Raw genomic sequence first — 21,432 nt, forward strand, 5'->3', positions numbered from 1 at the left:
AAATCAGGTTAAGTGAACATTTTTCTGGTGGGTTTGTTTGAATTTTTTTCTGGGAATTATTTCTTCATGCCTTTAAAAATTTTTTTCCTGGCAATAAATATGAGCATACTGTAAGTTAAGGATACTAATCCTCTCTATAATGTATACTGCAAACCATGTATTTTAATACATAGATAACATATGATTACAAGTTACCCAAATTCTGTTGTTTAAAGCTCAAATAATATTGCATTTATAAGCCTTGAAACTATTTGAGGGCTATATTTTGCTTATAGGCAATTTTGTTGGCAGAATCAACTTTGTATGTTTATTTAAAGGCTCCATTTAAGTGTAAAAGATAGAACATGCAGCTAGGTAATTAGCTTTCCAGCTCTAGATCTGACCCGTCTCTCTGGGAAGGGTCTGGGATGAGAGTGTGATGATTTTAGTGGGAACTTGGGCATCAGATTTCTAAATTCTGAGATTGGAAATTAGTCTTACTGAAATGAGTTCCTTAGTAGCATGACTTCTAGCGGGGATTAAAAACAAAACTCTACCCCCCCCAAATCCCTTTCCTTTTTGTTGGGCCAGTGCATTGGCCACCTAGGGTTGGCATTAAAGGTTGGGGAGGTGAGGGACTGGGTATTAGTGGGACAAAACCACGAGATGAAAGATTGGAGAGGGGAACCCTTGGTCAAGGTGCAGCAGGGATGGCAGATCCGGCACTGTGGAGTTCAGGGCTCACTGAGTACATGGGGGAGACCAGCTGGAAGACTCAACTCACCGGGACCTTATCCTACATGGCCTTATGGTGTGCTCAGGAATCTGGACCTAAGTTTTCAGACCAGTGTTTCCCAAAGTGCGATACCTGAAGTTAGCTGAGCAGTATGTCACTGAACATTTGAAAATGTTAGCATTCATTCCTTGATTCTCTGTCCCCTTGCAGAATGTATTTCTTCTCTCTGCGGTCTTGAACCTCTTAGTTCAGATTGCTGGCAGAAGGGCTACCCTCATGTTATATATTTCAGTGGGCCGTGCCTGTCACGCTCCAGCTCTGCAGTGACCTCAGAGACCGCAGCTGTGTGATTCATGCTGGTCTCCTCTGGGCAAAGCACCGTCCTGGGTACATAGCAGGAGTGAGAGAAATACCATTTGAACCATATCACCAGGCCTATTCGTGCCTTAGCTACCATTATTCTTTTCTAGGAGTTTTTGTGCCCTTTTATCATTTTGCCCTGTACTGCCCAGCCAGCCCCTCTGAGCTCATAGGGGCTCTCTGGATTGTTTTCCCTGTGAAAATTTGACCCCTAGAAATCTTCCATGGCTAAAGTCACAATGTGGCGCTCCTGGGCAGTATAGGGTGGTTCTGAGGCTCCTCAGGCCACTGTAATGGTCTAGGAATGAGGTGCTAGAATACATTGTGTGTGGGATTGGAAAGGCTGAGGTGGCTGAGGCACATGACTCATGAAGAAGGAAGAATTGACTAGACCAGGCAGCTCGTCAGGTGTGGGGTGAGAGGGGAGTGACAAGGGAAAGAGGAGAAAGCAGTGCATTCCGACGTGTGTGGGGGCAGTGATTCACTCCATGGTTAATTGGGTGCTTGCCAGGCAATTGGGACACAATAGCAGACGTTGGGACACAGTGATGAGCAAGACCCTGCCTTGCTGGAAGGTGCTCACTGTTTGTGGGGCTCAGTGCATGAGGCCTGATTGGAGGGGCAGAGAGACTGGAAGGCAAGATGGGGGCAAGTTGGGTAACCCATCTCTTGTAGCTGATTATCAGGACTTGGTGTTCAATGAACAATGGGGTGATGTTGAAAGGATCTAAAAAGGGAAATGGCCCTGGCCAGTCTGTGCATTAGCTGTGGAGGACTGATTCTCATCTGGAATTCTGTATCCATTGCCAAGAGGACAAAGGCTGTAGGTGGCCTGAGGAGGAAGAAGAGAGATAGGGGGCTAAGTAGAAGGAATAAAAAGAAAGATAAAGAGAAACTTTTTCTGAATCTCGGTTTTTGTACCCCAGTAAGGGTGTGGATTAGATTTCTGGTTTTTGAGCCTTTTTCTTTTTTTTTTATAGCCACAGGGCCCAATCATCCAAGGAAAACTCAGGAAATATAGATGAATGAAATCAACAAAAGCACAGCTGCCCTGGTTGAAGTGAAAGGTGGGGAATGGGTGAGTGGGTTACCAGCAGTGTGGCACAAGGGGACTCATGGAACCTCCTCCAAAACAGGCAGAAAACCAGAGAAATGGGTTGGGTGAACTGCATGGGTCCTTCTGGCTCTCGTATTCCAGAAAAAAAATCCCCAAGGAAGTGAGCAGGAAGATAGGAATGAAGACCCAGTGTGCAGTCTTCTAGGTCTTTAAACTCCTAGAAGAACTGTGGAAGCCCTGATCCAGAAAGAAGATCCTCATGGCCTGATATAAACCAGTCCACAGTGACACTTAGAAACAGGACCAAAAAGTATTTGTGGGAGGAAGAAGGAGTTAAGTGTTTTAAATTCATTGGAAAAGGTCAGTGAGGCCCTGACCAGTGCAGAAGCCAGTGTTGGGCTTGGCCGTGGGTGCACTGGAAATCTTTCTGAAGGCCATTTCAGATAATTGGTTAGAGCGGAAACCAGTTGGAGACACTCCAGGAGGAAATGAGAGGATGTGGGGGATGGCCTTTCTGATAAGTTTTTCTATGGCTCCCTCTCCAGAAGCATTGGTCTCTTCACAAAAACCTGGTTTTTGTGAAAACCACAACGTTTTGAGCTCCCAGCTATGCCATGGAGTTCCATACCTAAGTTAATGTCAGGGCTGAGTATGTATTCTGTCTTCCTCTCCTTGAAAAAAGGCAATGTCAGCGACTCGGTGTTTATCCTTTCTGGCTTTCTGAAGAACCTTCTGCACCCTCTTCAACAATGTAGAGAGTGCATTGGGAGGGAAATGACCATTAATAGAGATTGAGAAGAGGATGAGTTGTTGAGAAGTTGAAGAATTTTGACTTTGCTGTGTGGGTCAGCAAAGTGTAAAAAGCAATAAGGCCAAGCATTTATTCTGGGGCTTTGTGAGCTATTACTGTTCTTTTCAAGCCATTGGAAGGAAGTAGCTACAGGTCTATATCAAATCAAGTCCCAGATTGGATTTCAAAGCCAGAGTATAACCAGAGTTTGGTTGGAATGGGGAGCTGGCTTGTTTTTAGGCAGCTACATTGGATTTAAGGAGGGTCCTGGTTATCTTGAAGTGAAGACTCCAAAATTTGTTCTAAAGGCTAAATAGAGACAGGACAGAGTTCATGACTGAGCACCCATTGAGTGCTTGGCCCTGAGGATGACACAGTTTCTCTCCTATGGAAACTTAAAAGTGTGTGTGTGTTGTGTATGTGTACATGTGCACATGTCCTTAGTATGTATGTGGGAGAAGCAGTAGAAGCCAAACACAAAGGGCACAGGAGAAGCTGGAGCACCTTTTGTGAGAGGTCTGTCCAAGATTCCTTCTTCTCCAAGAATATTTGTTGGACCTTGAATTCATTTTTACAGACAAACTCAATTCTTCCTTGAACCATCCATATAAGGAAGGATCTTCTTTCCTTCCCCAATAAACAGCCCATATTTAGTTATTGGATCCTATTTGAGCTGGAAGCATGAGTATAACTTTTGCTTTTTAGTAATTATTCACTTTGTGTCATCAAGACTTATCTCAGAATTATAGGGTCGTGGAATTAGGGAGGGACCATGCAGAACCATTAATTATCCAGATGCATTCTTAACAAGCCTGGCTACTTCACATTTTGTTCTTCTGGTGGAATGTCTATGTTGATGCTGTGGCCCTTTACCCAAGTACGGTAGGTCCTGACTGCCCAAGCTTGATCCTTGCTGGCGCACCCCAGCTGTGACACTGTGGAGGCTCCTGCCATTTCCTGTCCATGGGATAGCTGTCCATGTTTAGCTGTGTGGTTTTGCCACGAGATGGCACTGTTCATCTCTTTGGCTTTTACCCAAAGGTGCCTGCCTCCTTTGGAGGCGACTTGTGGGAGAAATTCCAAAGACATGCCATCATATTCACAACCAAATCAAACCCTTTACAGCTTAGTTTTTAAGTAAATATTAAGTGTCAGGAGGTTTTATGTAAAATAAACTCTCACATTCTACATATGATTTTAATAGCTTGCATTATCTCTGAATAAACTGCGGAGACTAGATTAGGATGTTCAAGGCTTACGTCCTGCTGGTCAGACTCCATTTGTGCAGCTTCCTGATCCCATCCTCGCAATGCTGACTCTGAGCTCTCCAGGTTGAGAGACAAAACCCTTAGCTGGGGTTCAGATCTGGTTGGCCTCACTTCAGGGGAGAGGAATGAAGATTCTCCTCTCATAAAAGAAACCTTTGGGACTCTTTCCTCCCCCTTATCTTGTGTCAGTCAAGATTCTTGGGTTGCAAATGACCAGAAACTGCCTCTAGTTAACTCAAACCAAAAAGGGATATATTGGTAAGATCTTGGGTAGTTCAGAATTTGTGGGAGGCTGGAGAACTGCACTCAGAACAGAGGCGGGAATTCAGGAGGCTGAGTTAGATGCAGTGAGAGCTGAAATCAGGCCCTGCAATAATCTAGATAGGAGGTCATGGCCATAGCCACCACTGGTGAGGACTGGACACTGAGCACCCTCCTTGGCACAGCTGCCACTGCCACCCTTGCTGCAGATTTTATTTTAAACTGCCCCCTCCTTCTTTGTGTCACCTGCTACAGATTTAGTAACCAAATGAGAGCATGCAACAGAACCTACTACCCAAAAAGTCTGTATCCAGAGCTCGTGCTCCCCTATGCATGGTCATTGTCACCTATCACTGTCATGCTAGTTCTGAAAGTATTAAAATGGTATCCTACCACCCTGGGTCCATTCTCCTTCCGTCTTATGATCTAGCCACTAACTAGTTAACACCTGGCATTGGGGTGAGGGGGCCTCCCAGAGAATGCTACAACTGGCAAGTTGCTGGGCACTTGTGGCAAAGTAATGGTACTTTGGTTATTTTCCCTGACCTAGATGTACAGTTTGTAAGCAAGAGTGGGGTTGACACTTAGAAATCACTAGTGTTTATTTGAAAAATATTGCATGTGCAAAGGGCTACCCACATATGACAGTGATACACACTGTGTGTGAGTTGAGGCATCTATTTCGTCTGGTTCGTGGGACATTTCCATTCATCTCTTTCCTAGCCTGAGAGGCGTTTGTGCTATATACTTATTTTTAAAATTAAGATGAATTAAACTGTTCAGAGGGAATTGGTAAATGAATTATGGAAGGTACATACAATAAAATATTATATAGCCATTAGAAGAATGGATATGATAGTAAAAATCCAGAAAAATGTTCTTGAAATCTTTGATTTAAAAATTAAAACACAAAGCTGTCTAGACATTACATTTATGACTGTGTAAATGCTACTCCACAGATAGAGGTCAGAAAGGACTGTAAAGAAAGAAAATACACATTCTATTAAAATAGCTTCATGCTTAAGTCACTTCTTTAATCGCTTTAGAAGGTAAAGAAAACCTGGGATGCCTGGGTGGCTCAGCGGTTGAGCGTCTGCTTTTGGCTCGGGGTGTGATCCTGGAGTCCCAGGATCGAGTCCCGCATTGGGCTCCCTGCATGGAGCCTGCTTCTCCCTCTGCCTGTGTCTCTGCCTCTCTCTTTGTGTCTCTCATGAATAAATAAATAAAATCTTAAAAGGAAAAAAAAAAAAGGTGAAGAAAACCTTAATGAAATTATTAAAATTATTTTAGAAATGAAAACATTTGGATGCTATCTTGATAGCCCTTTGGCCTTTCCTGGAAGCCAAAAACCTGGGTGCCCTGAAACCAGGATTGGAAGCCACTAGAGCATACAGAACACAGCGAGTTGTGTTCCTTAACGAAAAGAACAAATGTTTGCACAGGTTGGAGGCTATGGAAGGTCACGGATAGTCTCAGGTGTGTTTGGCAGAGACAAGCTACTGATTATTTGGGCAGCAGAGGACTTGGAATGATTTCCTTTTGCCCTTAGCATTCTACTCTGTTCCAAGGACAGTAAGCAAGGCAGCCATCCAGAAAGGAAGCCGGTGCCTGGCTTCAGTGTGTTAAAAAGGAAACTCCTCACACAGACCCTCAGACCATACCTTGGCTGCCTTATTGCAGAATTCATGAATTACAGAGTTGATTTCCTCTCCCTCATTGATTCTCACATTTTAAAGTGCAGAGAGACCAGCTGGAGATCTTGTTAAAATGCAGATTCTGATTCAGTTGGTGCAGGGTCGAGTCTTGAGTTTCTGCATTCTTAATAAGCACCCAGCTGATGCCAGCGCTGCCATTCTGTGGACCACACTTCAAATAGCAAGGTTTTTTGGGATATGCAGATATCCCAAAGTCTTGCTTTTCACATTGTCCTTCCAGTATGTTCTTCTAGGCTTTTTTATCCAAAATATGTGCAAGACCAATGCTTTGAAAACTACAGAATCTTGTGGAGAGAAATGAAAGACCTGCATAAAGGGACAGAGGGTCTACTCTCATGAATTAGAAAATTCAATGTTGGTAAATGTTAATTTCCCTCCAGATTGACACATAGATTCAACACGATCCCAATCAAAAGTCCAGCACGATTTTTGTTTTGTTTTTGGTAGAAGTTGGTAAGACTCTAAACTTTGTGAGAATGCAAAGGATCTAGAAGAGCCAAAAATGATTTTGAAAAAGATTGAAGTTGGAAGAGTCGTACTACTGGATTTCAAGCTTAATGCTAAAGCTAAAGTAGTCAAGACAATGAGTTATGGGCTCAAGTCAGATCAGTGGAACAGAGTAAAGTCCAGAAATAGATCCACACACATACGGCCAGTTGCTGAATGGTGATATGCTAAGTGAGAGAAGCCAGGTGCAAGAGGTTCCATACACTGTGCTGCCATGTGTATAACGTTCTAGGAAAAGGGTTAGACTAAGGTGATAGAAAGTAGATCAGTAGTTACTTCAGACTTGGGATGCGACCATACTAAATGAGGGGGGTAATTATCTTTGTGGATAGATAGAATACATTCCTACCTCAGGCCAGTAGAGTATAGAACCTAACAGTGTGGCCTTGGAGGCGGTCTGTCTGGGTTCCAGTATCCCTCCCTGTACCTCAGTCTCCTTATCCATGTAAACTAATACAATGTCCGTGCTTACTCTGTAGGGTCACTGGGAGAATCAAATGAATATATTTCAAGCATTTAGAACATTTCCATATGCACAATAATATGTGTATGCATGTAACTTACTATCTTTTGATAATCATTTTGTGTTGTGATTCTACTTTTTCCTAAAATTTGGTTCTTTCTTTCCTTTACCTTCTCCTTGACCCATGTGCATTCATGGAGCTTGAGGTTTTTAGTAGAATCTCAGAAATAGATTTTAGTAGATTTTAGTAGAATCTTAGTAACCAAGGAGGAGACCTTGCTTAGTATCTCACTCAACCAAGTACGGGCGACAAAACCGAGGCCACAGAGGTCGAGTGCTGTACCCAAGGTCAACGTCATGTTGTAGGTAGCCAACCAAGGACTAGAAGCCTGGCCAGGTGACTCCTGCTTCTATTCTGTTTTTTTCAAGAGTTATATCCATGGGGATTTACTGTGACCCTGCATTCATCAGCTCTCTTGTGTTGTTGTTTGTTTTCCTGCAGAGCAGTTTGGAGCCCCAGTTGCAGAAGACTTGTCCTGTCACCACCATGAGCTCTGGTAAGTCATTTTAAACCCTGTCTTTCGCTTCTGGACAAATCTACACAACTGAGTAGTTTATCCAGGTTTCCCACTTATTCTTAAGGCCCCAACTGCATTTCATTTATTTTTTGAAACCTGGGCAAGTGCCAGAGCTTCATCATAAGTTATCTTTGCTACCATCACCTTCATCATCAATGATTTAATGAGTGCCTACTATGTGCTAAGCACCAGGCTCTACATTTCACGTGCATCATGTCCTAATTGTTTTTAATATCTCCCTTTCTCTCATTTTAGACAACTTTATTGAGATATACTTGGCTTACAGTGAACTGCAGAGATTTTCAGTGTACAGTTTGATAAATGTTGACATGGGGGGCATTGTTTAATCTGGGTGATGGCAGCAAAAGTAAACAAATTGATAATTGCCCTGGGGTCCCAGATAATAGAACACTTCCTGCATTGAGTCTAGAAGAGCAGTTTGCTCACATTTTTGGTGTAGGCCTTTGGTAGTGGAAATCAAGACCTAAAGAAATGACCGGTTTTGTGTGTTTTTAGTCTAGAGCTGGGGTAGAAAGCACATGGCTGGGTAAGTCATAGAAGGAACAGGTCCCTGCTCATTGTGCAGCTGTCAGCTTTCCAGCCCAGAATTCAAGACAGAGAAGTTTCCATCTGGAGATTAAGGCCCACCTTGGCTCTGAGTGTGCCCAGGGGCCTCCTGAGGCCCACAGGCTGTGGGGGTGTTGGGCAGATGACCAAGTAGCAGCTCATTCAAGAATGGATCTCCTAATTCTGCATTATCTCTGGAGTGTGATCAGAGATCTCTGCAGATTAAAAACAAGCCTTTCCATTTATTTTTTTTTTAAGATTTTTACTTATTTATTAATGAGAGACACACACACATAGAGAAAGGCGCAGAGACACAGGCAGAGGGAGAAGCAGGCTCCGTGCAAGGATCCCGATGTGGGACTCGATCCCGGGTCTCCAGGATCAGGCCCTGGGCTGAAGGCAGTGCTAAACCGCTGAGCCACCCAGGCTGCCCAGCCTTTCCGTTTATTGACATAGTGCCCTTTTAGCTGAATCCTAAATTGTGCCAGACACTGTATGCTTAGGACCAAGGAGGACTCCAGGTGGAACAGTGCAGGGCTTGGTTCAACTGGGCTTCCTTTCAGACCAACTGTGTGGCCTCTGGGCGGTGGGGAACACTTCTCTGCATTCTCCTCTGTGAAACAGACATCATGAAAGCACTGGCTTGTTAGGACTTTGTAAGGATTAAGTGACACAGTCCTTCTGAAGTACTAAGCCCACAGCATGGCCAGTGTTCCATCCTAGGCTATTAGCTCAGATTTCCTCCTTGCAAGGAGGGGGACTTGGCTTGTTCTGATTCCTTGAGCACTTTTGCTGCAGATGAAGAGGCTACATACCCTCTTTTTCCCTTCAAGCCAACTTGGGTACTGCCAGGAGCTCCTGCTTTGTATAACTCATTATTTCTTTTTGTTTGCTTGTTTTTTTGGTTTTGTGGTCATTTAAAACAATCCAGGATGCTTTTCTTTTGTTTTTGTTTTTTAAAAGATTTTATTTATTTATTCATGAGAGATACACGGAGGCAGAGACATAGGCAGAGGAAGAAGCAGGCTCCCTGTGGGGACCCCGGTGTGGGATTCGATTCCAGAATCCCAGGATCATGCCCCGAGACAAAGGCAGATGCTCAACCACTGGGCCACCCAGGTGCCCCCTCCAGGACGCTTTTTTTTTTTTTTTTTTTTTTAAAGCTTCTGCTTCGCAGCTTAAAATTTCTGGATCTTTTGTCAGAATTTGCCTAAGCTGGCATTGCCAATCCTGGCATGCTTAAGGGCAGAAGGAAGAAGAAGGGAAAGGCCCGGCAGGAGGGTGAGGGTGTGGACAGGCCTGTGGGACTTCTCCCAGGTTCACTCTCAGGCGTGGTGCTAGGAGGCATTTCATAGAAAGAGTCCAAAAAATCAAGACCCTTTGACCTGATAATCCTATTCTTGGGAATTTCTGTCTTAATTTGGAGTAAACAAACATCACCCACATGAAGGTGGGGAATGAGTCAGTTCATTATGTGTATTTACTTAATGGAATGTTATGCCACCATTAAAAGTGATCATTAGAAAGAAAGCAGCTATATAGAAAACATTTGTGTTTTAAACTTTGGTGCAAAAAGAAGCATGAAAATGATGCATTCTTTTTATTTCAAGTTTGGACTGGGCTGCCAGTTAGCAGGGGAAGTGCTTTGCCTGTGTTCTCTCATTCACTCTAGCAAACCCGCAAAGGCCAGCATGGTGTGTGCCCCTCTCACTCTGTAGATGGGGAATCTGAGGCCTGAGAGGTTGAGGATTTTTCTGGGCTAACCAGCCAGTGTGTGGTGGCGCTGAGGCAAAGCCAGGCTGTGGACATTAACACGCTGTGCCACAGAGGTTTGAATTGGAGGTGCTGGAATTATTTGGCAAATTTTCTTCAAGTTTCTCTATGTTTCATGAGAAAGAAGAAAAGAAAGGAAATGCTTGGGGCCAGGTGTGTAGCAGCTTAGAGCCGGCCCCAGTGCTAGCATGAGGGGCCCTGAAGCGAGGCTTAGAGCCCCAGAGGGGAGATAGTGAAGAGGAACTAGGGCAGGTGCAGGGAGAAGAGAAAGTTATGGAAAGAACAGATGGGGTGATGGAACCTGTGATATTTCTTTCACTTGGATTTCTGGCCTTCTTGCCAACACTCTCCTTCCATCCACCCCTAAAATGTAGGTGCGAGGGAGATTTTGGCATCTGGGAGAATTAACCTTCATCTGGAGGTGGAAGGGGGCAGCGAGTAACACAGAACCTGTGGGGCCAGTGTTCGGAGGTCTAGGCTGCTGGTGGGGAGGGTCAGTGGCCCTGTTTGTGTCTGGATCCAGGAGCATCTGGGCTGGCCCATCAGTATGAGCTGTGTCAGGGAGGGTGACCTAGTCTCAGCCAAGAGGAGCACCTGGGATTTGAGGAAATAGTATATAAGCTATTTCATATAGAATATATTTAGTTTGTGTTTATAGAATATATAGGAGCCGTTTTTTTATTTTAAAAATTTTAAAAATGTTTCTTCCTACTGGGGGCAAGATGCCCTGTGGGATGGAGCAGACCAGAATTCAGACCATAACTTAGGGATCTTGGACAAGCCTGGCATCCTCTCTGAACTTCAAATTTCTTATCTGTGAAAGAGGAGTTCCTAATTCTCAGCTCCAGGAGACCGGGTCTAAAGGATAAAAATAAGATGCTAATTATGGAATGTTAGCATGGATCCTCAGATCCAGGCAAATAGATGTTTAAGAAACCATAGCTGTTATGATTATATTTTTGGTTTGGTTGGCTCTTGGTTGTTGGTGGGGGCGGTTACTCCAAGCACACGGGTCACATGGCTCAGGGCAGCAGGTCCTGTCTGCCTACCCACTTGTCTTCCTGGGCCTGCCTGCATGGGTTCTGGGATGTGGAATGAGGTGGGACTTAGATGCTCTCTGAGCCTTTCTTTAGCTGAGCAGAACTCAGAAAGGTCTCAACTGACCTAGAGGTAAGCAAGGCACGAGGAGAATCTCCCCAAGGTAAGGAAAGGGGAGGGAGGTGTTCCTTGCATGGGCCTTGCAGGGAACCAAACCTAAGGGTCTGGAAGTATCTGACAAGCTCAGGGCTTTGGAGGAGATGGGCATGACAGGCAGGGGAGGAGGGAAACATGGCAGGAAAATGTTAGGACCAACGGGTAGAAGAGCCCAGGATCCAGCATGAATCGCCAGGCTTTGTCCCCTGGCGAGCAGCTGGCCACTGGGTCTTGTTTGCTTGCTCTTAATTATTAAGAAGATCCGGAACGCCTGGGTGGCTCAGTGGTTGAGCATCTGCCTTTGGCTCAGGTTGTGATCCTGGGGTCCTGGGATCAAGTCCCACATTGGGTTCCCCATAGGGAGGCTGCTTCTCCCTCTGCCTATGTCTCTGCCTCTCTGTATCTCTCATGAAAAAATAAAATCTTAAAAAAAAAATTATCAAGAAGATCAGTTAAGTTAAATATAACCAGGTAAGCCAAGATAAAAGTCCTTCCACTTAATAAAAAATTTGTATTCCAAACAATCATTTGACCATTTTGGGGAACTCAGAATACATTTTTTCTTCATAGAAATAATATATGTGACTGAATTCCCAACAAAAGACCAATATTTTTGTTTTCAAAACAGAAGTAAAATACCATCTACTTAAAGTAGAGTTGTTTTTAGAAGATCCTATTGCAGTGTCTTGTTTCACTTTCATCTGTCCTGCACCCTGTGGCTTTTTAACCCAGGGAGGGCCATGGTTAGATCAGGATCTAGAAACTGCTGTTTGGATGCAGACTGACAGTGTAGGAGAAACGAAGGGACAGAACGGAGTGGGGGGAGTGGTCAGGAAGCTATGTCATCTCTGGGACAGTGACATAAGAGCCTCAATGGGGGACAATGGACAGTGGGCGGGGGAAGAGAAGCCATGTCCAGAGATGTTCCAGGGGGCAGATAGTATGCCTCTGATGTGGGACAGGGGGTGAGACGGGGGAAAGGGGGATGTGGGTGGGAGGAAGGGAGGTGTCAAAGATCCCGAGGTCTCTGTCGTCTAACGGCTCTCACTCTGGATGCCCCGGGATACAGTTGAGTTGGCCTCTGAATGAGTAGATAAGCCTTTGTCATTCAGGAAGTACCATTTTGGGGGAATTAAGCAGATTTTTAAAAAAATGTCAGAAATGAAGCCGTAGCAAGGAGGCAGGAGAACTTAGGTCACCTATCGCATACCTTCCATCGCCAGACAGCTTTTGCATTCTCTCCTGGTTCAAGCCACAGAACATTCTCAGAATTTTCCTGTGGCACCTAAGGGGGCCCTCCCCAGGTATGAGAAAGCCAGCATGTCCCCAACATGTCCTCCCAGCAGGACTCAATAAATGTCGGGGAGTCATAATTATAAGCCTTATTCTCCTTGTGTGTCTTTCAGAATGTGATGTTGGTGCTTCTAAAGCCGTGGTCAACGGGTTGGCACCAGGCAGCAATGGGCAGGACAAAGGTAAGCTCTTGAAGGGAACCCTGGCTGGTATTCAAAAGCAGTTCTAGATGGGACAGAGTATGTGGGGCCTGGCCGCTGACCTGGGACGAGCAGTCACTGGTCGCATTGGTCTGTGAACTGGAGACCTGTTTCCGATGCCGACTTTGAGACTGGGCACATGTTCTTGCATCTCATAGGTCCAAGGCCAGTCTTTCCCGCTGTGGGGTCACATGTTAAAAACTGTCCCTCGCTCACAGGATATGAATAACAACAGGTCAAGTACACAGATGAGGCCTTTGCCAGGTGCGAGTGGCATTTATCAACCTGGAGTCTCCTTTCCCGGCATTTTACCTTCACTGGCAGTAAATAGTGACACGTTCACAGTCCTGACCCTGAGGCAAGAACCTCTGATTGCTGAAATAACTTATTTCCATGGCATTTGTTTCATGTGCATCCTCAATGTTTAGTTTTTAAAAGTTTTAGGACAAAAAAAAGATTTCACTGGGAAGTGAATGGTGGGTCAGATGACCTTTGAGGTCCTGTTTGCCCTGTGGTTTCTCATCCTCAGCGTCTCAGCATGGCTGCCCAAGTAGCCAGGCTTCAGGGCCCCTATGTCACTTCGGCAGTGTGCCATGGGTGGAATGATGAGTCCTGGTTCTGCTCTCACAGACAGACATCTGGGGAGGTCCATTGTCTTTACGGGCATGAGTTCCCTTATCTAGAAAATCAAGGAATTAGATGTTCTGCAGTGCTTATTCCTGCTTCAAATTCTGGGTTTTAGTGATTCCATCCATGCTCATCTCACTAAATTTTATGGTATCAAAGAGAGGGAGTAAAAGTCCTGTCATTGGGCACGCAAGTCAAAATGCACCATCTCTCAAAGAATAATTTCAGAAAGTGACATGTGTGGCCTTTGTAATTTCTATCTGGTTCAGCCAGGTATTCCTCTTGAGACGAGGTAAAGCATAAAGTCGGGAAGAGCAGCCAGGAAAGGAAGGCATAGAACACATGAGGAGCTGGGGAATGGGGGACCCAGTGAGTTTGGGGGTCGGTTCCTCTGTGGCAGGAGGTATCTCCTGCTGCTGCTCTGTGCTTCTTGCCACCTTGCTCCCTCCCCAGCTACCCTTCTCCATTCATTGTGTGGGACCATGTTCTCAGGGCCTGGGACAATTTTACTCTTGGGAGTTTTGAAGGGCCATGTCTATTGAGAGGCCCCAGGGGCATGTTTAAGTATCTAGGGAGCATAGGGAGGGCTTAGAGCTCTGATGCTTTTAAAACCTGTGGGGCCATTAACCCCATCCCTGTGAATTCATCCGTAGAGGACACTTGAGGGCTGTGGGAGAAGGTGGCAAGCGGGGGTGGATTCCACTCTCAACTTGAGAAGACTCAACCCTCCTTTGGAAAGGAGGCAGCAGATGTAACCCTGAAGGTCATCATGGTGGCCTAGGGATGTCACTGAGCCAGGTGCCCAGACAGCTGAGCTCCAGCCTCTTCGCCTAGGAGCTGGATGACTCTGAGTAGCTCTGAGCCTCTTGCTTCTTCCTCTGAAAATGGTGACATGAATCTCCCACCAGCCAGTCTCCCAGGTGGTCATAAGGAGCAGGCAATGGAATTGTGCAAGCATGTTTGTATCTCGATACATGCAGCCTTGTCATCGTCTACTTAGTCGTCAATGGCTTTATGCTATGTGACTGCCTTTTGAAGCAGCAGCATGATGGACTGGAAGGTGAACTCTCCATGGCTGACGGGCCTGCCTCCCACCTGTCCCCTTGACAGCTCACTGGCATGATTCTGATGTACTAGTGATAGTCTTGCTTCCCAAACAGCCCTTACGCCCCAGTTATTGCATAGATGTGGGGCCATGAGACCTCTGAGTTTTGCCGTTGGGGTGACCCTGGTGCCATGGCACATGACCTCCCATCTCTATTTGCTGCCATTAGAGAGAGAAAGAGTGAGGGGAGGCTTCCCCACAGGCTATGAGAAGGAGAGTTTGGGATGTGCCCACCATGGAGGCTCCAGGGTCTGGGAAGGTGGGGGGCCCAGGGAGGCCTGCAGATGGAGAAGTAGGGGCACCCTACAAGGAGAGCAGCCTTGACCACGTCCCAGGAAGTTATGCTAGTTCTCTGACAGCCGGGCGTCAGGAATCCTGGGCTGTGTATTTGGGTGCAGCCCTGAGTCTTGAGTATGCACTGGATACCTGGCAACCTCTCGTCCTGGAAAGGCTGGGTTTAGGCAAGACCATCTGCTGCCCAACAGATGGAGGTTCTGATTTGCTCGGGGACAGAGGACCATCGTTGTCAGAACAGACACAGGAAGGACCCCAGAAGTTGTGATGGTGGGGAGGCAGCTGTGATGTCTGAGGGAACCGGGCAGTACACCAGCTTGTTCCCTTCTGTCCCCCATTCCTCACGGTCCTCCCCCCTGGCACAGACACCCCAGCATCCTCCCAGGAGCCCCTTGGACCCTGGGTGTTCTCCCCTTCCTCTATGTGCCAGGCCATCTGTGTGTCTGGAAATCTCCTTGTCCAGAGCTTTGGCACATTCCTGGTGTATGTGACAGGAGACACAGATAAACGCTGACCCTGCGTATGGTGTTGGGGCTGGGGGTTTTGCCATCTTGGCATAGAACTCAGCAGAGAGAAAGCAGGCTATTTTAAATGACCACATCTACTGCTCTTCATATTGTTCTTTTTGTGTGGGTGACTTCCTCCTATTGTCCCTGCCCAGTTCCTCAACTGCTCGAGTGTTTCCCAAATGTTCTGTCTGGATGCACCATTTATCCTTTTGTGTTTTCAGCAACTGCCGACCCTTTACGTGCACGCTCTATTTCTGCTGTTAAAATAATTCCCGTGAAGACAGTGAAAAGCTCTTCAGGCCTGGTACTCCCTCCAGGTATCTCTCCTTGGGTTGGTTTCTCTTTTTCCTTTTTTTTTTCTTTTTTTTTTTTAATTATTAGCAGATCATGCATGGTTTTCCTTTCTTCTAACAAAGACGTGGAGGCTTAATCCTTGCATGTTTAGGAGCTATTCCCTCTCACATCCTTAGCTGGTTTCCTTTCTTCCTGTGCATGTGTGCGTGTGCGTGTGCGTGTGTGTGTGTGTGTGTGTGTGTGTTCTGTGAGCCAGCAAGTCTGGGGAAGAACTGACTGATGCCTTGCCCCTCCTATCTTTAGGAGAAGGGTCAGTCCAGAGGCTAAACACTGATGCTGCTGTGGGTCTCTGGTATGTCGGGTATGTGATACACAGAGGTGTGTGAGGTACATGGCTCTCCCTGGCAGCTTCCAGCTCCCAATACTTTATTTAAAACTTCAGAGTTAAAAACAAACAAACAAACTTCAGACTTCCCTGAGAATAAATGTGTCTGCACTGGGAACCTCTGAGTAGGGCTGAACTTGAGGCAGCTGCCTCAGATGCCAGTGGCTCACTGGGCCAATTCCCTCCCCAACCCCTGACTTCACCTGCGGTCACTTCCTGGCCCTCCTCTCCAAGGAGGGGGTTCTGTTCCATTGTCAGCTCTGGTGTACAGCTTCCTTCAGTGTGAAACGGCCTAAGTGAGGCCCAGGTAGCGCTTTATCCCAGTGGTGCTTTCGTGAGTTGGGCAACTCTGGCCAAGCATCCAGGAATCTAGGATGGGCTAGATTTGTCATTTGGCTGCTCGTCCTTTTTGAAAAGACCATGTAAGAGTTTGCCCAGTACTTTTGTGACCTCAGTCACTTATCCTCTTGATAGGTTTGGACAAGTCACATGGTCACCAAGGGCACTGCCTGCCCTGCCATACATTGTGTTTTTGTGCTTCGCTTTCAGTGGGAAGAGGTGCTGATAGGGCAGATCTGTTCTCTTCTGTAACACCAGTGGTCATTCCGTCTGAATTGGAGAGGCTGCTGGCCTGGAAAAGGAGGAGAGGAGGCTGTGTTTCTCTCTGCCCTGGCACAGGGATGGGGAGGAGTTGACGTCTGAGCCTGCATCCTGCCCTTTGCCCGCCTTAAGCCTTACCCCATAATCCCAGCCTTGACAACTTTAGGTCAGAGATCCAGGCTACGCTGTGAGCAATTTGAAAAAAAATGAGCTGTGGGATTCAGTTCAACTGAGCTGTATAGAAGGAAACACAGGCCTTTTAGAACTGTGTGGTTCTACGTTAGTTTCTTGACTCCTCATCACTGGTTTTCCTAGAGGAGGAGCATCCGGATCTTCTGAAGCCTATTTTGAAATCCTTCTCAGTGGAAATCTGAAAGATGACCTGAGTTTGCTATAAGCCATTGTGAAGTGTGGGAGAGGTCGGCCCAGGGAAGGCTCAGCTGGGGGCCTAAGGAACGCTGTTCACTGAAGGGTTTGGTATTTCTTGTCATTTTCTTTGGTGTGAATTTTCTTCATTAAATTTGGAATGTGAGGCTCTCACCCATGATCTTTCTCCACAGGCAGCATATCCTGTCATCATTTTAAGGATCTTGACTTACTGGTAGAAGCTCTTCTTTTCCTTTTTCCACTGGAGAACTGCAGGGAGCAGTGATTTTTTTTTTTTTCTTTTCCATAGAACAACTTGATTCCCCATGTTGCCAACTTGCTCTTTCATAAGAAGGATGGAACGGAAGCTTGAGAAATCTCTCATAAACTCTTCCTTGAATTGTGCCTTACTAATTGGTCAGAAGTCTGCTCACCAACCTAAGTCTCATCTAATAAAAGGAATTAACCTGCTTTCATTTTGAAAGGTTTCAGCTGATAATTATAACTCATACAAAACTCATTGTTGCCTCCATTTTCCCTGAACCTCATGATATGTGGTAAAACCTCTGAAACCGGGATTTATCTCTCTTCCACCCACAAATTAATTCTCATTGACCACCACATTGATCATAAGACTTTGCGTGGCTGTCAGCAGGTTCATCTCATTCCCCGGCTATAATGAGTTGCTAGCTGACTATTGCTTTAATCTTTCAAGAGCCTTGGATTCAGGCTTTTCTTTTGCATCTTTCCTTTTCAGACATGGATCCTACAAAAATCTGCACTGGGAAGGGAGCAGTGACTCTTCGGGCCTCATCTTCCTACAGGGAAATCCCGAGCAGCGGCCCCACGAGCCCTCAGGAGACCCCACAGCATGAAAGCAAACCAGGTGTGTGACCTCTCCCTGGGAGAGGTGTTCACAGTCCCACTGGGAGGGAGCGAGGCTCTCATGCTTTTGCTCGGAAGGGTGTGAACTCACCAGCTGCCTCCCATTATCCCAGAGGTCTCTAGAACACCAGCGCCTTGTTCCATCTATGATGGGTGGTGATCGGTGCCCTGAATTAACAGGTACTCACTTGCTTCAGACAGAGGAATGGCAGTAGCCACCATTTTGTCAGCTTTTGACCAGAGAGAGGGGGAGAAACCTCGTTACAGAACTGGTGGCTCTGCAGACTGCATTCCCAGGGACCAGAGGTGTCTTAAGGACATGGGAGGAGAGTGGTGAGATGGGCTAGAGATTAGGTTTGTCCGAGGCCATCCCTGCTTTTGGGAACAGGGCTGGGGCGGTAGAGGGAGAGAAGCCAAGGGAGGTTAAGAAGTGCAGGTGTCTGACTGACCTAGCTCGGGGGGGGGGGGGGGGGGGGGGGGGGAAGGGGGGGGCAGGGGTGGGGCGGGGCTCAGGCCTGGGGAGGAGACCTGGCAGCTGAAACAGCAGGATCAGAAGAGCAATTCCAAGGCCGCTGCACACCAGGATCTACAGGAGACAAGCCCATCTGTAGCCCACCTCCCATTGTGATCCATTGTTCAGGGTGTCTAGAGAGTGGTGTTGAGACCTGGGACTTTGGAACCCAATAGATCTATGTTCACATCCTGCCTCTACCACCTGTGGCCATGCTGTTGTGGACAGGACATTCCCTGACTCAGCCCTAGTGGTCTCCTCTATAGAACAGGCTTGATAATTGTACCTGCCTCATAGCATTACTTGAGCATGGAGTGTGTACAGATTTTGCACCTGCTAGTAGCACAGAATGAGCATTAGATTTGAGCTACTTTTAGGTTATGATTGTAGTTATTTTGACCTCTCTACAAAGTGTTCCAGAGCTCCCCGACGTGTTCTGGGGGTTGAGAAGCACTAAGGTGTGACGGGCAGCTAGCTTAGGGTGGGGCAGTCCCGCCCCCCTACCCACTAGTTCTCACACCTGAGCCGCATCAGAATCACCTGGAGTAAAAGGCCAGGGTGCTGGACCCCAGGCCAGGGCTTTAGGATTAGCAGTTATTCCCATTTACAGGTCTGAGGTATAGGGTCTAAGGGTTTGCATTTCTGACAATTCCCAGTCTTGCTGATGGCCCAAGGATCACATCTGAGAGCTCCTGCTATAGGGGAGGGGGATTTTCTTATCTTTCTTGAAGGAAATGAAGGGAGAAAGGAATGAGGGGTGAAGACTACTCCTTGGGACTGGAGACAAAAGGCAGTGGGGCACACAAACTCTGGTGCAGTGGGGAGCAGTGTGTTGTGATGAGATGGAATTCTGGGGAGGGGGATGGCCAGCGCCCAGCATCCTAGAAACTGACTTCCTGTCCCAGCCACCTATAAGTAGCACCAAAGCAGATGCCTAAGGACGAAGTCAGGCTAGGGTTTGCACATCAGCCCCATTCTGATAATGTTGTGCCCTGTGGAGGGCTTCTTTTTTCCTGGTCTCAGGGAAGGCATAAGTGGCCTCTAGCACTACAGGTTGAAAGTAGCTTCTTGGCCCCATATCCCACAACCTATGCCTGACTTTTGCCCCACTCCAGTTGGCCACTCTAGCCTCCTAGAAAGTAGAACAAGGAGTGAAGGCAAAATTTCTTTCTAAGGCTAGCTTAATCCAGCCTCTCCTGGCCTAACTAGGAAGATCCAGCTCTCCCAACGATGTTTTGGGGAAGAGAGAATCCTAAGGGATAATTTGAAGGAAAAGACCATGGCTATAGCCCATGGCTCAATAAAATGACCTTATCAAGTTCAGGTCCCTTCCTCTGGTGGTGAAAGGTAGCACCAGTGGGAGGAGAGAGTCCTTGAGCTCCCCCTCCTGGTTGTAGGGTAGCACTAACAGAACACTGGAGAGTAGCCTTCACCCAGCAGTCTGTGGGCTTGGGCTTACAGTGCCTTGCAATAATTTGAGCACTTTGGGAAGCTCCCTAGTCTCTGAATAATTGTCTATCTTACAAATTCTGACAGCTAATTTGGGTGGAAAAAAAATCTTGTTTTAAAATGAATACACTGAAGAATTAGGGGATGGCTGTCAGTCATGCACACCTCTACAGTGAATCAATTTTCATAGATTATTTTCTTCCTGGTAAGTGGAGATCATTGATTCCAAGTCAACAGACATTCATCTCTGTGCCAGGCACTAAGTAGTCACTGGGAATTGTGGTGAGAAAGAGAGAGAAGGGAGGGAAAAGGAGAGTAATTCTGGGTGCATTAGATGAGGACAGAAGTCTGTTTGCTTGCAATGGAAGAGTCAGGTGTGGGCTACTAGCCTACTACTGAGCTTTCTGACTGTGGGGAAGCCACACCTTTGAAGCCCATGTAAAGCATGACGGATCTAGGAAAGATGGTTTCCAAGCCTTTCTAGTTCTAAAATGCTCTGTGACCTTGGAAATGTGCGAATTAACCTCACACAAACAGAATCCCATTCACTGAGGACAAATTCGAGATTACATACCAGGGCGTTTTGGGTGGAAGGAGCAAGCTGGATTTGAGCAGAGAGGAGTTCCAAAGAGGCTGGAATGAGTCAACACTGGAGTGAGGTTGAAAAGGGATGTCACTTTAGAGATGGGACCTTCCAGCTGGAGATCTTGTCTTCCTACCATACTGCTCATTGACCAGCAGTCTGCTGGCACTTGACTGGCTGTGTCTGTGTGGCTCCCTAGTTCCCCTCTCATTCCTCTCTGCTCCTTGCACCTGGGCCTCTGGATGACAACTTGCTTTCCCCCACCAGTCTCCAGTACTGTCATAGAGCCTGGGAGTCCATAGACCTTGATAGGCCTCATGAAAACAGGTTCCTACAGTATTTGTAGGCAGCCATGTCCAGCCTGGACCAGGAGCCCAAATATAAGGCAGCAGGTGTCTCTTGCCAATGAACGATTGGGCATGCTTCCTACTCCCAGTGCCTTCCCAAAAAGCTAATGTCACAGAGTGTTCAGCTCCCTTCCTTATCCCCAGGGCCAACCTCTGTCCCCTAGCTGCTCTGTCTGCCTCCTCTCTGCCTTGCTCCCTGGCTTCACCACCTTCTTCTTTCTCTGCAGGTCCACAAGTGGCTGATCAGTTGCCCAGACTGGAAGTTCCAGTCTTGTACTACTGCCCAGCACCTGTGTCCTGGTTTCTTCCCTTTCATGACCCCTTCACACCCACATTTCAGAAGTGTCTCCTATTCCCACTCCTTCCTCCAACTTCCTCATCTTATGAGACATGGTCTGGTTTTACAGTGACACAGCCCCCCTGTCATGGCTCAGCTCTGCCTCTTCTGTCTTTGTGATGTGGGCAACTCATTCAGCCTTGGCAAGCTTCAGTTTCCTCATCTAGAAAGTGGGAATGACCTTGGGATTCAGTGAGCTCTTTCATACCAAGATTTAGCGCTGAGCCCGGGCACATAGCAGGTGTTCTTTGATGGCAACCTTTCTAGTTATGCACAGCCGGAGGCCCTGAAAGCCTTCCAATAATTTCAGTTAGAGGCCACAAGGGCAGTGGAAATGAGAAACTGGGGCCAGGGTGAAAGTACATTTGGACGAGTGAAGTGAAGTGGCAGTGCTCCGTG

At 46.7% G+C, this 21,432-nt stretch overlaps 1 protein-coding gene across 49 annotated transcripts in view; it reads left to right on the forward strand.

Moving 5' to 3' along the window:
- SORBS1 (sorbin and SH3 domain containing 1) overlaps positions 1–21,432 on the forward strand; it is a 227,573-nt gene that overhangs the window by 100,578 nt on the left and 105,563 nt on the right. For 43 of the 49 annotated variants that reach the window (XM_041745746.1, XM_041745745.1, XM_041745752.1 and 40 more), the window contains 4 exons: positions 7,639–7,693; positions 12,655–12,723; positions 15,498–15,593; positions 17,679–17,807. In XM_041745746.1, the coding sequence (XP_041601680.1) occupies positions 7,684–7,693; positions 12,655–12,723; positions 15,498–15,593; positions 17,679–17,807 (304 nt within the window). In that variant the 5' untranslated portion in view covers positions 7,639–7,683. The remainder of the gene's footprint in view (positions 1–7,638; positions 7,694–12,654; positions 12,724–15,497; positions 15,594–17,678; positions 17,808–21,432) is intronic. The other 6 variants (XM_041745737.1, XM_041745767.1, XM_041745739.1 and 3 more) reach the window with 1 other exon arrangement.

Source organism: Vulpes lagopus, chromosome 2 (genome assembly GCF_018345385.1).
Source record: "Vulpes lagopus strain Blue_001 chromosome 2, ASM1834538v1, whole genome shotgun sequence".
NCBI lineage: Eukaryota > Metazoa > Chordata > Mammalia > Carnivora > Canidae > Vulpes > Vulpes lagopus.